The 13,315-nt window shown below is 31.4% G+C and overlaps 1 protein-coding gene across 1 annotated transcript; it reads left to right on the top strand.

Annotated features, from left to right (window-relative positions):
- The first annotated feature begins 653 nt into the window (after nt 1-653).
- LOC134256536 (fork head domain-containing protein FD4-like) lies at nt 654-2,239 on the top strand. Its single transcript, XM_062739209.1, has one exon. The coding sequence runs from the start codon at nt 679-681 to the stop codon at nt 2,086-2,088; it is 1,410 nt and encodes a 469-aa protein (XP_062595193.1). The 5' UTR covers nt 654-678; the 3' UTR covers nt 2,089-2,239.
- The last annotated feature ends 11,076 nt before the right edge of the window (nt 2,240-13,315 follow it).

A 13,315-nucleotide genomic window follows, 5' to 3' on the forward strand; every position in this document is an offset into this window, starting at 1 on the left:
GGAACTGAAAACTAGTTATGATTTTATATTATAGAATTTTAATTTTTATGTAAATATTCTATGGTAGTATTTTTAATATCATAAATAGATAAGAAACTGAAAGCACGTATCTCATACACTTCAATAAAATTTAAAAAAAAAAAAAAAAAAACAAAAAAAAAACAAAAAAAAAAAAAAAAAAAAAAAAAACGTCGCAACACGCCACATTTTTTAAAGTTAAAAATAATTTAATATTTATAAGCATTTGAAAAAATATATAACGAAACTTTAAGGCTTTCTCAAGCAAAGGAAATGTACTTACAATAATAAACAAAAGAGAAATACAATCTATCCAAAGTATTCAAAATTTATTTCAGTAGAAATATTAAGAAACTGTATGGGAGAACTCGATGTGTTCGGTGGAATTTTTTTCATTGAGTTATAGATTTTTCGATTGTGCTAATTACTTCGTGGCTGAGCCACACGGCGCTGCAATTGGTCAATTTTTCGCTGTCATCTTCCATACAACCGTACTCCTCATAAATATTCATATCGCGGGAACCAATAGTGTGGTACAAACTTTGTACTGGAGAAAATAATTCTAAAATTGTGTGTATAAAGTTTGTAAGCAACATATTAATGAACCAAAGGCGAATTTGTCACACGAGAAATCTGTACGACTTCTAAAGACAGACCAATATGTGTAGCACTAACCCAGGTGCAATGATGCTGCCATACGGCCTCAAGGTACCGGTATCAAATCCTTACCTTCCGGGCTCACAAATGGCACTTGAGCTTCAGCGAGCCCAGCAGTTCTATGACTACAGTACCAGGATGCATTATGGAATACGAGGCTATCCCAGTGCTCTTGGATTACCTTCTTATCAGGCTCACCCTTCTGTCGATCACTATCTTCAACACTATTTGTACAAAGATCCCAGAATTAGGTACTTACACGAAGAACCTAAGCCCAATCATAGTTACATCGGGCTCATTGCAATGGCAATCCTTAGCTCGCGAGACAAAAAATTGGTGCTTTCTGATATTTATCAGTGGATATTGGACAACTATCCATATTTTCGTACCCGAGGTCCCGGATGGAGAAATAGCATCCGTCACAACCTCTCTCTGAATGATTGCTTCATAAAGTCGGGAAGGAGTGCCAACGGAAAAGGACACTACTGGGCCATACATCCGGCAAACGTGGACGACTTCCAGAAAGGCGATTTTCGACGCAGACGTGCACAGCGCAGAGTTCGGCGACATATGGGACTGGCAGTACCCGATGACGACGAAAGCCCCGTGTCCTCTCCGTCTGAAACCAACTGGCCAGATGAGGAAGCCGATCTGCACATAACGGACAAGTCTCTAACTGAAAAATTTCCCCACGGAGACGACGAATGCTTGGACATTACAAACGATACAGAAAATTCTATGCCGTCTTCGGAAGAAACTGGAAGCCCCTTGGACAGACAATTGGAGCAGGAAACTTTGAATGTAAAAGTGATCGAAAGTGAGAGGCTTTCTCCAAAGAAGAAGAGAAATTTTGATATGGACAGTTTATTGGCCCCAGATGAGGAAATAAAGCGACAGAAGATGACAGAGGAACAGCCTACTTGTCAAAATCAGAAAGATAAGGAAGAAGAGGACGAGTTACCGTTAGATGTCCGTACAGAATCAAAGGACACCCAGAAAGAACAATACACTACAGTAAAGGGTAGTGAAAAAGAAAATGTCCTCGATTTATCCTCTCATAAAGAGGAATCGCTTGAACGAATTTCAACACAATCAAATTCAGAAAAGGGCGCTTTTTTACATGAAAATAGTGGACTTCTCTTCAGCTCGAGTTTACGAGGACTAACTTCTTATAATCCACAAAGTAGCAGTGTTTTCCAGGGATCCACGGATTCACCGAGTTCTCTTCAGCCGTATTTTCCCGCGTTTCCTGTCATGGGACTTAAAAATGGGCTCCAGCATTCGCTCTTTCTTTCGAAAACAATTTCTCATATTCAACAAAATCACATGAGTACCCAGTTTCCATATCGTCTGCCGTCGGACAGGAGTAGCCGACTCCCCGATGTAGCTCTAAACAGACAAATGACAAACTGAACTGAATTCTTGTGTGTGAATTAACAACAAAGCACTTATGTTACATTACAGGTTTGAATAAGGTATTGTAAATGTTAATGTCTTATTTCACACTTTGTTCATGTCGTAATGAAATTGTTACTTCTTGTTGCAACATTAAATGAAGGGAAACTGTAAGATAAATTCTCATAGATGTAAGTTTTGTGTACTCTTTGAATTGAAAAAAATGAAAATAATTTGTTATTTTGTTAATTGTATAGACATTAAAAGTGATAATTATTCAAACATTTTAGTCATTTTTTTTTAACAAGGGTTAAGATTGAACTTTATAGAAATGATGGTCGTTGATTTAGTATTTATCGTAATGGATTTGTTAAAAACAAGTAGACCATAGAATGAGTTGATTAAAACCCCAGAATTAGTCAAATCCAGTTTGAAATAGAGATAGAGACTAAGTCGTTTGTACATACTACGACTGTCGTCAATTAAATGATACACGTATATATACATTCTTGATTTGTTAATATACGTGTATCTCTTAAATGATCCAGTAACTTTACCCTAGAACTTATATGAAATTTCAGAGTAGCTCCAATTGACAAGTATGAAATGGAAAAATGCATATACAACAATTAAAACTACATGTGAATAGTAAATTTTCTTTAATTTATAATTGAAAAAAAATTACTATAGTGACTTTTATTTACAATTGAAAAAAAATTACTATAGTGACTTTAATTAACTGTAGCAATTTCTTTTCTATTGTTTAAACATTTCTTTAAGTACTTAGATTAAAACATATACATAAAGTTAATCTAAATAATGTTTATTTTCTTTTAGAAAGAAAAAAGAGCATAATTACTTTTGGAGGACAGTTTGGCATTTTTACCTACTTTCATTTACTTTCTTCAAGATATATTTAAGCTACCTGACTTGATTTCATATTAAGGCAAAAATCAAACAATTTCTCTGACTGATTCTGAAATAGAATAAAAGAAATTATATATTGAACAAAAAAATATAAATTAATGATCATTTTCGGAACAATGTCTAATCGACCATTTTAAAAATACCAGAGTTTTTTTCATTATCATTTTAGCATCATATAAGTGTTAATTGTAATGTACTGAATTTGTCACAAGTTCATAAACAGATAATTAAGATGAACATTAGTCATTACATTGTCAGCTTCAAAAAACCCCGAACAGTTCATTAGTTTTTTAAATCGTTTGGCATTATGAAAGTGTTATATGTATTAATTATTAAATTAATTGTATATTTATAACCGGATTTTTCATATTTATCTTAAAATAAGTCAATATGAGGTTTATTTCGTATATCTAGTTACCTGTTGCTGTAAAGAGCATGTACACTTTACTACTGTATGTGCGAATATCGTGTCCTTTATACCATGTTTAAATCGTTTTAAAGAAAAAGAAATTGATGGCCTGCTATACGATAATCATTGTGACTATACGAGGGCCGTTCAAAAATTACGTGGACTTGCTGCACAGAAAAAATATTTGACGACATAATCGAGCAAAATGTCGCACGTAATATAAAAGAATCTTTACTTATATGGTCTACAAAATTTCGTATCAAAATATTGTAAATTGGTATCAATACCAAGTGATTTTTCGCGACATAAAGATTTAAGTCAACGGAGCAGCAAAATTTTCTAAGATAGACATATGATGTAAAAAAAATTTATTTTGTCAACATTTTCACACAAAGGACCTTTACAGTTTAATACTATATATTTTTTCTCAACATCAAAACACCAATTTCTTTTCAAGTCTTTTAATCTATTAAACAAGTAAAGAATATCAATCTTTACCAATTTAAAACCAAAAACTGCTTATTTATGATATATAGTGTGACATTTTTGTGCTGTTAAAATTGTATATTAAAAAAAAATAATACAATGAACAATATACTGTATGAAAACAAATCTGACCCTGATTTTTTATAAAATTTGAAAATGATATAAGAAATTAAAATCAATGTTTGCTATTTGAAATTCAATACAGTAAGATCATACAAATTGTTTTTCTTTGTGTTTTATTATACATATTTTGAACTTGTTTATTTCCGAGTATTTTCATTAAAAATTTAATGTAAATTTGTGGTGAATTTTTCTTTGGATGATGTAGACCACATGTATTTTCACAGGCTTTTCAGAAAGGAATTTTTCAGAGGAAATTTACTATATTTCTGTTAGTACTTCAAATATCAACTGTAAGCCATTTTCCAAATAAGAAATTATAAGAAAACCGCCTGAATTGACCTTTTGTAATTTAGTTAATTAATGACGGTATAACGAATTTGGTCTCTGAATTGAATTTCTTATAACCTGTGAAAACTAATCATTAGCATATTCCTTTATCATACATTAAATGTACTTAGCACATCCATTATTTTTATTTTACATGTACATGTATATAAAAACATATTTCTGATTAAAAAATACTTCAAGTAATTTTTTTAATGTACAAATTCGCTCACAAACAAAATGTTCAGTTATACAATTCCAATGTAAGGTACATGCGTGTGCATTTAAATCTGCAGTTGTCAACTGAAAAAAGCTTCCATTGGAAACTGACATCGTGATATATTAACCCCCAAAGTAAGTAAAATGACCTGCTGTGAGAGAAATTTATTGTTTATGGCAACATTGTTAATAAAACATTCACAATTTATACCGTATAATTATTTTTTCAGCAAACTTTGCAATGTTTAAAGCAGGGATGTGGGCTTAAAGGGTCCACTTTGAGAGGTTTTAACAATGGAGCTTTTGTGGCAAAGCCGTGACGAAATGATTTTTATTAAACAAAAAACAAAATTATTACAACAGTGTTAATGTTAAAATCTTTGTTCATTTAGTTCTTGTTTAATTACTTAATTACATGTACCTTGTCTGACTTTTGCTTTACAGCAGGGTATTCCTCAATGCTGACTTTGTTACTTGGAAGATTTGAAAATATCTTCAGTGTATTTTTTATTGGCAAATTGACAGATATAAAATTACGTTTGTTTTTCACATATAACAGGGTGGCGGATGGCGGTATACGTTATGATTTGGCGTTATAAAGAGAATTTTGTATAGCAGGAAAAACGTTCTTGGGAAATCATGGCGGTATTGCGGAAATGGCGATGAATCGAATGGCGATAATTCGAGAATTGACTGTACATAATAATAGAACAATTTAAGGATACATTTGAAAAATAGATCGAAAAATATTGCGAATTATAGAAAATAAATGAGTTAAATTTTGGATTCTACATGCTTTTGCGTCAATTTTTTTGTCTTGCTCCGTACCTCTCCATCAGCGATATCAACATACCGATAATTTTCGTAGAATTTTTTTAAAATACAGACATTTTGCCCAAACTTTATTGGAATCTTTGAGATACATATTTCTGTGAAATTTCATAACTCTATGACGTCTGTAAGAGTAAATAATAGCACAGTCCGCGTAATTTTTGAACGGCCCTCGTATAACTACAGTACAACCAGCTAGAGACATTATCACCAGGTGTGCTGTAGCTTCAGCGTAGTGGACGGTAGGGAAGTTGAAGATACAATGTATTTCGTTTTTAGCAATACCACTTGGCATTTATCGCGTTCTAAAGATTCTAAGTCAACAAGGGGCATTTCATTCTTTAATTTATCTAAGATGAATATGATGTAAAAAATGTGAATTTATTTTGTTGTATGTCTTCACACAAAGGACAGATTCTAATACTGAGTATATTTTTTCTCGAACTCCTGGTTAAACCCAAAATGGTTCAAGGTCTTTGTACAAACTGATGACTTAGGGCAGAATATCAATCAATACCAATCCTGAAACACTTCATATGTAGTCTTATTTCTTTAAAAATCATGCATTTTTGTGCATGTTAAAATTGTATATTAAAAAAAAATAATACAATGAACAATTTACTGTATTAAAACAAATCTGTCCCTGAATTTTTATAAAATTTGAAAATGATATAAGAAATTAAAATCAATGTTTACTTAATCATTGAAATTCCATACAGTAAGATCATACAAATTGTTTTTTCTTATGTGACTTCTAAATACAAATTGTGAGTGAACTTGTTTATTTCCGGTATTTTCTTTAAAAAGTTTCAGAAGATGTAAATTTTTGGCGGAATTTTTCTTTGGATGATGTAGACCACATGTATTTACCAGAGGCTTTTGAGAAAGGTTATTTTTCAGCGAATTTTACATAAATATGTAGAAGCTGAAGTGAGCGGCAACTGTAACGCCATTTTCTAAAAAGAACATATAAGAAAATAACCCCTGAATTGAGTCATTGAGTTAATTAATGACGTTATACTTCCAAAATGGTCTGGTCTCTGCCAAATTCTTTCTTATAACCTGTGTACACTAATCATTAGCATATTTCTTTATCATACATTAAATGTACTTAGCACATCCATTATTTTCTTTTTACCGTATCATATGTATTCACCATGAAAACTAGAATTTTTCATTTAAACCCTTATCTAACTTAACTGATCATTCTGAATTGGAGGATTATAATCTCACGATCACACTATCAAGCATTTGCCAGAGATGTACAATTCCAATGTAAGGTAGGCGGAGTTATAAGTGGACCCCCTGTCAACTGAAGCTTCCACTGGAAACTGACATCGTGTTATTATCTCCCAAAGTCAAGTCTAAAGTACTGTGACCTGCTGTGAGAGAAATATACGATTTATAATGAGACAATTGGGGGACAAAAGAATGTGGACAGGCCCCTAACGTGTGGGGCGGGGCGGCAAGCCTTGGTCACTCTTATTTTGTCAATGATGTGGGCTTCAGGAGGGTGGACTTTGAGAGGTTTTATTGACAGATGGAGAAATGATAGGCTGTTACGGGACCTAGCTTGTTTTTTATTGTGACTGATACAGAAGAAATAGGGAGGCGTGGATTTGTTAACTTTTTTTTTCTTTTGTCTGTATTCCTCAATGCTGACTTTGTTACTTGGAAAATTTGAAAATATATTCAGTGTAATTTTTATTGGCAAGCCTAAAAAAGACACAAAATTTACAATTTGTTTTTCACAAACCAGTGGTGTATGGATCTGAATTTCATTGAAAAACCAAAGGACAACAGATTTTTTATTTAATCCAAACAATAGCACGAAAAAGAATAAAATATTATATTTTTCTACCTGCTGAAAAAAATAGAGACAAGTTATATAATTTATATACTCTGATAAAATTTGAAAATGAATTTACTTTTAAGTGGCATGTTTATACATGAACGGATACTTCAGAGGAGTTGTAAATTAAAGATGCTATTTATTGTATTACTATATTAATTCTATCAAATGTAAAAATATTATTTCTAGCAGTTTGCTCAGATCTTTTAGTCTGTCACCTTTAAATGAAGGACGGGCATTTAATCGGCGAGTGTCTCTTATCCTCCACATATTACATTTCACCTTCTATAAAATTTCTTTTTCTCTTGTCATGCCAGTGTTATAGTAAGACAAAACAAACTAGAGATACTATGAGCAATGAGCTCACTAAATGATTCCCCCGCCTCCCATATGATTATAATGGCAGTGTCCATGTTTTGCTATGGGAAACCCAAAATATGTGTTGGATCAAAAAGTAAAATAGGAGGTGCATAATGGCAATATGTAATGAAGATTCTGTGAAAGTTTCATCAAATTTCAGTCAGTGGTATGAGAGGAGTTGCGGATAAGAGAAGGGTACCCCAAAGCATAACGAACGGACATACCGATTACTATATACCCTCCCGCTTTTCAAGCGGGTGGTATAATAACAGTTCCCAGTTAGCACCAGAGCTTTGTTATTTTTTTTTAATGCATCAAAACAGATAAAGCCGATTTGTTGAATGTATTTTAGAAAAGGCTAAAGTAACAAACTGATTAAAAATAAACGTATTACAATCTACCGGGATCTTCTTAAAATACTTAGTAAGTATGGATATACAAAATCTTGATTTATTCATGTTTTATAAGTAAAATGAAAAAGTTAAACAGCATATATTTTAAATTTTCCTTTAAAAGTTTCACAATACAGGAATTTAAAATAGCAAAAAGTTGTATAGATGAATAACGATGATTTTAGAATAGGTACAAGATTTTTAAGTTCATAGAAAATGTACTACATGTATTTCCTTATACTGTAGAAATTTATTATTTGCGGGTTCCAGTAAATGTACAATCAAGCTTCTTTATCTACTCCTCACTGCGATATTGACAGTAGTGAAGGAGAAACTATAAGAGTACTATGCAACAATAAAGTATCATAAAGTCATTAGTTATATGCAAAATTATTTTGTTAAAAACACTCTGATTGTACACGTAAGTACTCTGAAGTTGACACTAAAAAGATGCTTGAGTTTCTGATTGACAATGTCTATGTGGTTTATGGAGACCAGGTCTTTCAAAAATCTGTTGGAATTCCCACTGGTACCAACGGTGCCATGTTATAATAAGAAGACCTATTTTGTATGCATATGAGGCAGATTTTGTACAAAATCTTTTACGCGAAAAGGAGAAAACACTTGCTCTGAACTTCAACTCGACATTCAGATTTATCGACGAGGTATTGTCAATGAACAATGGTTATCTCAATTCTAATGTCGATACGATGAATCCCGATGAGCTTGAGATTAAAGATACCGCAGAGTCTGAAACATCTGTTTTATATTTGGACATTTTATTTGAAAAACGGTAATGGTAATTTATCAGTAAAACTTTATGATATACGAGATGACTTTTAAATCGTCAATTTCCGTTACTTATGCAGCAGTATACCTTCATCACCTGCATACGGGGATAAGGATTGGATGCAGCAATATACCTTTATCACCTGTATTCGGGATTTAAATGTTCTCCGTTGATTCGATACTCAAGAGCATGTTCTACCTATGTGTAATTTTTAAAAAGGAGGGAAATTATTAACAAACTAGTTGATGAAAAAGAAAATAAAAATTGTCTTGTTTAAAGTCATCATTTCGTAAGTTCTATGGTCGATACAATGGTCGTGTTAGCAAATACATGTTATCATTGAATCAAATGCTGACTGACGTTATTCATACTAATGTTAATCCATAATTTATACATTGAATTGTAGACGGATTTTTTTTTCTGTTATTTCCCAATCATGACAAGGAGCACACGGCGGGTGACTGGTTGGCAGGGGATGGTCATTCCTCCATGGCACATGATTCCACCTCTGATGTTTTGGAAGTCTGTGTTTACTCTATTTTATATTGTTTTTTTTGTTTTTTTTGGACTTTTGATCTTGAATACGGTTCGTTATCTCCATATGTTTCATGTACTAGTGTTTTGTCATTGTAAAGTCAATACCACCTCCTTTAAATTTATGATCTCTGATACAATCATCACTAAAGGTTTCCTGGCATTGCCAAAGCTCTAACTATTTGAACTTATTTTTTGATTTTTATTGGTCCGCTTTGATTTTTTATTGTATATTGTTGTTTATGATTTTAATAGAATGAAATTCCTGGTTATACTAATTAACTTATTATTAATTCTATTGTTTATGACATTGTGTAATAAATTAAATTCAATTGGCACAATTTCATGGCATACTATTATGCGTTGAAATTAACAACTTCATTATATCACATGACTTGAAATTCCATCGATCAATAAAATTAAATTATATTTAATATATTCACATGATTAAAAATAAAGGAATTTTTATGAGTAATATCAGATAATTTATTATTTAATATTTATTTAAAGTCGGACACATCAACAAATAAGCAGATCAACAAATGATGTTGAGTCAAATGGCATGCTTTTGAATCTGTGTCAGACATTCTTAGGATATCCCATACACTAGATCTATATGTCTCGACAAAAAGTGGCTAAATTATGCAATAAAACTAGTAAAAGACGACAACTGATTTGACTTTGAACCTCGAAAAAAAATGAATCAGGACAAAAAGCTCTAAAAAGTAATAATTCCCTGGTTTAATTTTGAGTCATAAAAACAAGAGAAAGTATGCAGATTAAATTACCACACAGAAGCAGATTATTTAATATCAAACATTTAATTTTTTCATTCTACTTTCAACACTTATCAAAAATAATATATTTATTTCTTAAATTATTTATTTTACTGTGCAGGTTTTCATGAAACTCGACCCCTTTTCTATGTAATGAGTTTGATTGTTTTCAACTTGAATCATTTCGAAACATCAGATACATAGATATATAGAACCTGCAGTGAATTAAATTTGCCTAAAATGGAATGCCTGTAATTTGATTTATTTTTTATGCCAACTTTTTCAACAACAAAGTCCATTAGTTCATATGTTATTTATTCGGAAAGAGTAAATCTAAGAAATTTCTTTTGTGACTAACCACAATAATTATATATGAAATACATTTGATAACTCATTATCTGTGCGTAAACTCGATCAGTAGCGATTTCATTGTGTTTTACCCGCGGCAAAAACATATTTACAAACTATTATTTGGGATCATGTGAAATCATCCAGCTTTTTCTGTTTACACAAGTACATTATTGTTTTGCCATTAAACAATTTAGCAAGATGATTGAGAAACAATTACTTCAGCTATGATTTCCTGAATAGCCATTCCAAATAATGATTGAATAAGAAGTGTTTTATTATTCGTGTATAAAACATTGAAAATGGCGAAAACTATATCGATCCTCAGACTACTGAGACGATATACTGAGGAGATCGATGATTTATTTTTCTAGAGATGTAAAGTTTAAATTTCAAAAATCTGACAATAAACATAGGAAGAGTAAAGCTACTGCAATATACAAACTAACAAAAAACAAATTAACTCAATGATTTAAATCAGAACAAAATCAGTCATACTGTAAATTAAATTTGCCCGGTGACTGGTGACTGTAAACAAATATTTACAATTTTTTTTTTTATATGCATATACCACCAGAAAAAAACCCAAAATTTGGATTGATAATCGCCTTTTCAAGACGAGGAAAGCGCCTATAATTTTCACTTAAGGTAATTCCACCCTCTTATGATGTCATAGGTTTTCGCAAAAACTGTAATTAGTTTAAATTCATACCTTTTAGAAAAATATTTCTTGGAAGAATGCTTTACAATAGGTGTAATGATAAATATTGTATAGTTAAAGAATTTAGAAAATGCATATTCTCTATATTTAATCAATTATTCAATCTTCAAAAAATGTTTACAAGGGCAATAACTCCTTCTAAGGTCTCTTCATTCAGGCATTTGCTTTTCTGTAAAAAAGTTTACCTGATATTCACAATTCAAAAGTATCTTTTAAGTAGGAAGTATTTAGGAACACTCAGCATCAGAATTATGCATTTTAACCAGTCTTTACTTATTTTTCTTGATACCGTTTACAAAAAATGTCCAATTTTTTATGTTGACATACACTTCTGTTTATTTTTGTTTCGCATCTTAAATAATATGGCGACCTATACATTTTTTGCAATAAATGGATCGTTTAAAGTATGTTGAATGAAAATAAATACAGTTTTTATACTTTGAACCTATAAAATTGTGAGGGTGGAAATTCCTTAAAAACTTAAAGATACATATGAAGACGAATTTTCAATTTCCTTTGTTTTGGAAACAAATTCCTTAATAGGCAATATTTAATATTTGAAAATTAAAGCATGTGCAACTTTGAAATATTTAATGTCAATTTCAGATAAAAATATAAGTTTCTACGTATCTATTCAAATTCTACTGCAGGGAATTTCCTTTGAAGAAAATGGATCCTTGTCGTCGTATCAAACTTTAGTATTAAATTTCGTTTGACAGCTATCTAATAAAAATTAGTTTGTGTAAACTTTTCTCAAACTAACTGAGGCAATGAAAATTAAAACGAATTTTATTCAAATATTTATTTTCACAATGAAAGACGCTTGTCATTTAATTTTTATTAAGCTCATTCGCATATTGGAACTTGATGCCATCAGCTCCAATTAGTAAACTTTCTGTAATGAGCGCTTCTACTGCCTAATTTTTTCCCGTAAAAACACCGACCAAATGTTTTATTCAAATATGAATTTGCAACAATGAGTAAGGCGTGTTACAGCGGTGTAAAATGCATTAGACCATTTATGGAGAGGTTTTGAAGTTTGAAGCAAAGATTGTTATCATGAAAATATATTTTGACAGTTCTCATTAAAAATGTTTGTTTGGTTTCAATTGAAAGCAAATATCATGTATATTTCTAATGTACTCTTTGTTTAAGGAGATTATTTCTTTCCCGCCCCTACCATTGAGAGCTTCTTGTCGAATGAACAATGACGACTACGTGTGGGTTTTTTTCCGAGGGCGCCTCTCAAAGAAAGGTTTCTGATTAGGACGGGTATCGTCTTCATGTATTGGTCAAGTTCCTTGGAGTCCGTGTTGAAAATGATATATTCTTTATTATTAATTTGTTGAAAATATAGAAATGTTGAAAAAAGATCTGTTTCTTAAAGAGGTTCGATCCTGATATTTAAAGTCTTAAACTGTTTTTGTCAAGTAAATTTTTAGTTTCTACACACATAGCTTAACTAAAAATCAAAACAATAAATGGGGGTCAATATGCTTCTTTTAGCGTTACAGTACATTTAATATTACCTTTTTGCATCAAAAATCACATCTTAAACGTTTTCCCTCCAATGTTTTTATCCAAACAAATCATGGGACAAAGTAATCTATTAGTCTATTAAGAAAAAGACACTTTAAAATTGTGACAAAGGAAAAGTTTCCTTGACGTACAAAACCGTATTAGATGTGGTAATACGTAAATTTTTAAATAGAAAATTCAACTTAAAAAGTTGGTAATTCCAACATTAAAATGCAAAATCTAATTTTAATCTTGGCTTTCTAACTTTTATCATGACTTTTCCAACTTTTTTTTTTGGATTTTCCAACTTTAATCTTAGCTTTTTAACCTTTTTTCTTGGCTTTTCCAACTTTCATCAGGGCTTTCCAACTTCTCTCTTGACTTTTTCATCTACATGTGTAAACTTAGCAGTTCGAAGCATTAAACAAAGTTTGTAATTCAAACTTTAGAGAAAGCAATTACACCTTAAACTTGACTTTTCCAAATAACCAACTTGGAATACCGGTAACCATTTTTAGCTGGGCTTATTGCTCAAAGAGTAATTGCCGGCTTATGTCATCCTGTTCAAGGCAGGAAGTCAACCCCATAGTCGCCATTTTAAAGTTACGTGCAAAAATATAGTTCTTACTCTCAAC

This window comes from Saccostrea cucullata, unplaced genomic scaffold (assembly GCF_032062105.1).
Source record: "Saccostrea cucullata isolate Sc308-1 unplaced genomic scaffold, CSIRO_AGI_Scuc_v1 ctg90, whole genome shotgun sequence".
NCBI lineage: Eukaryota > Metazoa > Mollusca > Bivalvia > Ostreida > Ostreidae > Saccostrea > Saccostrea cuccullata.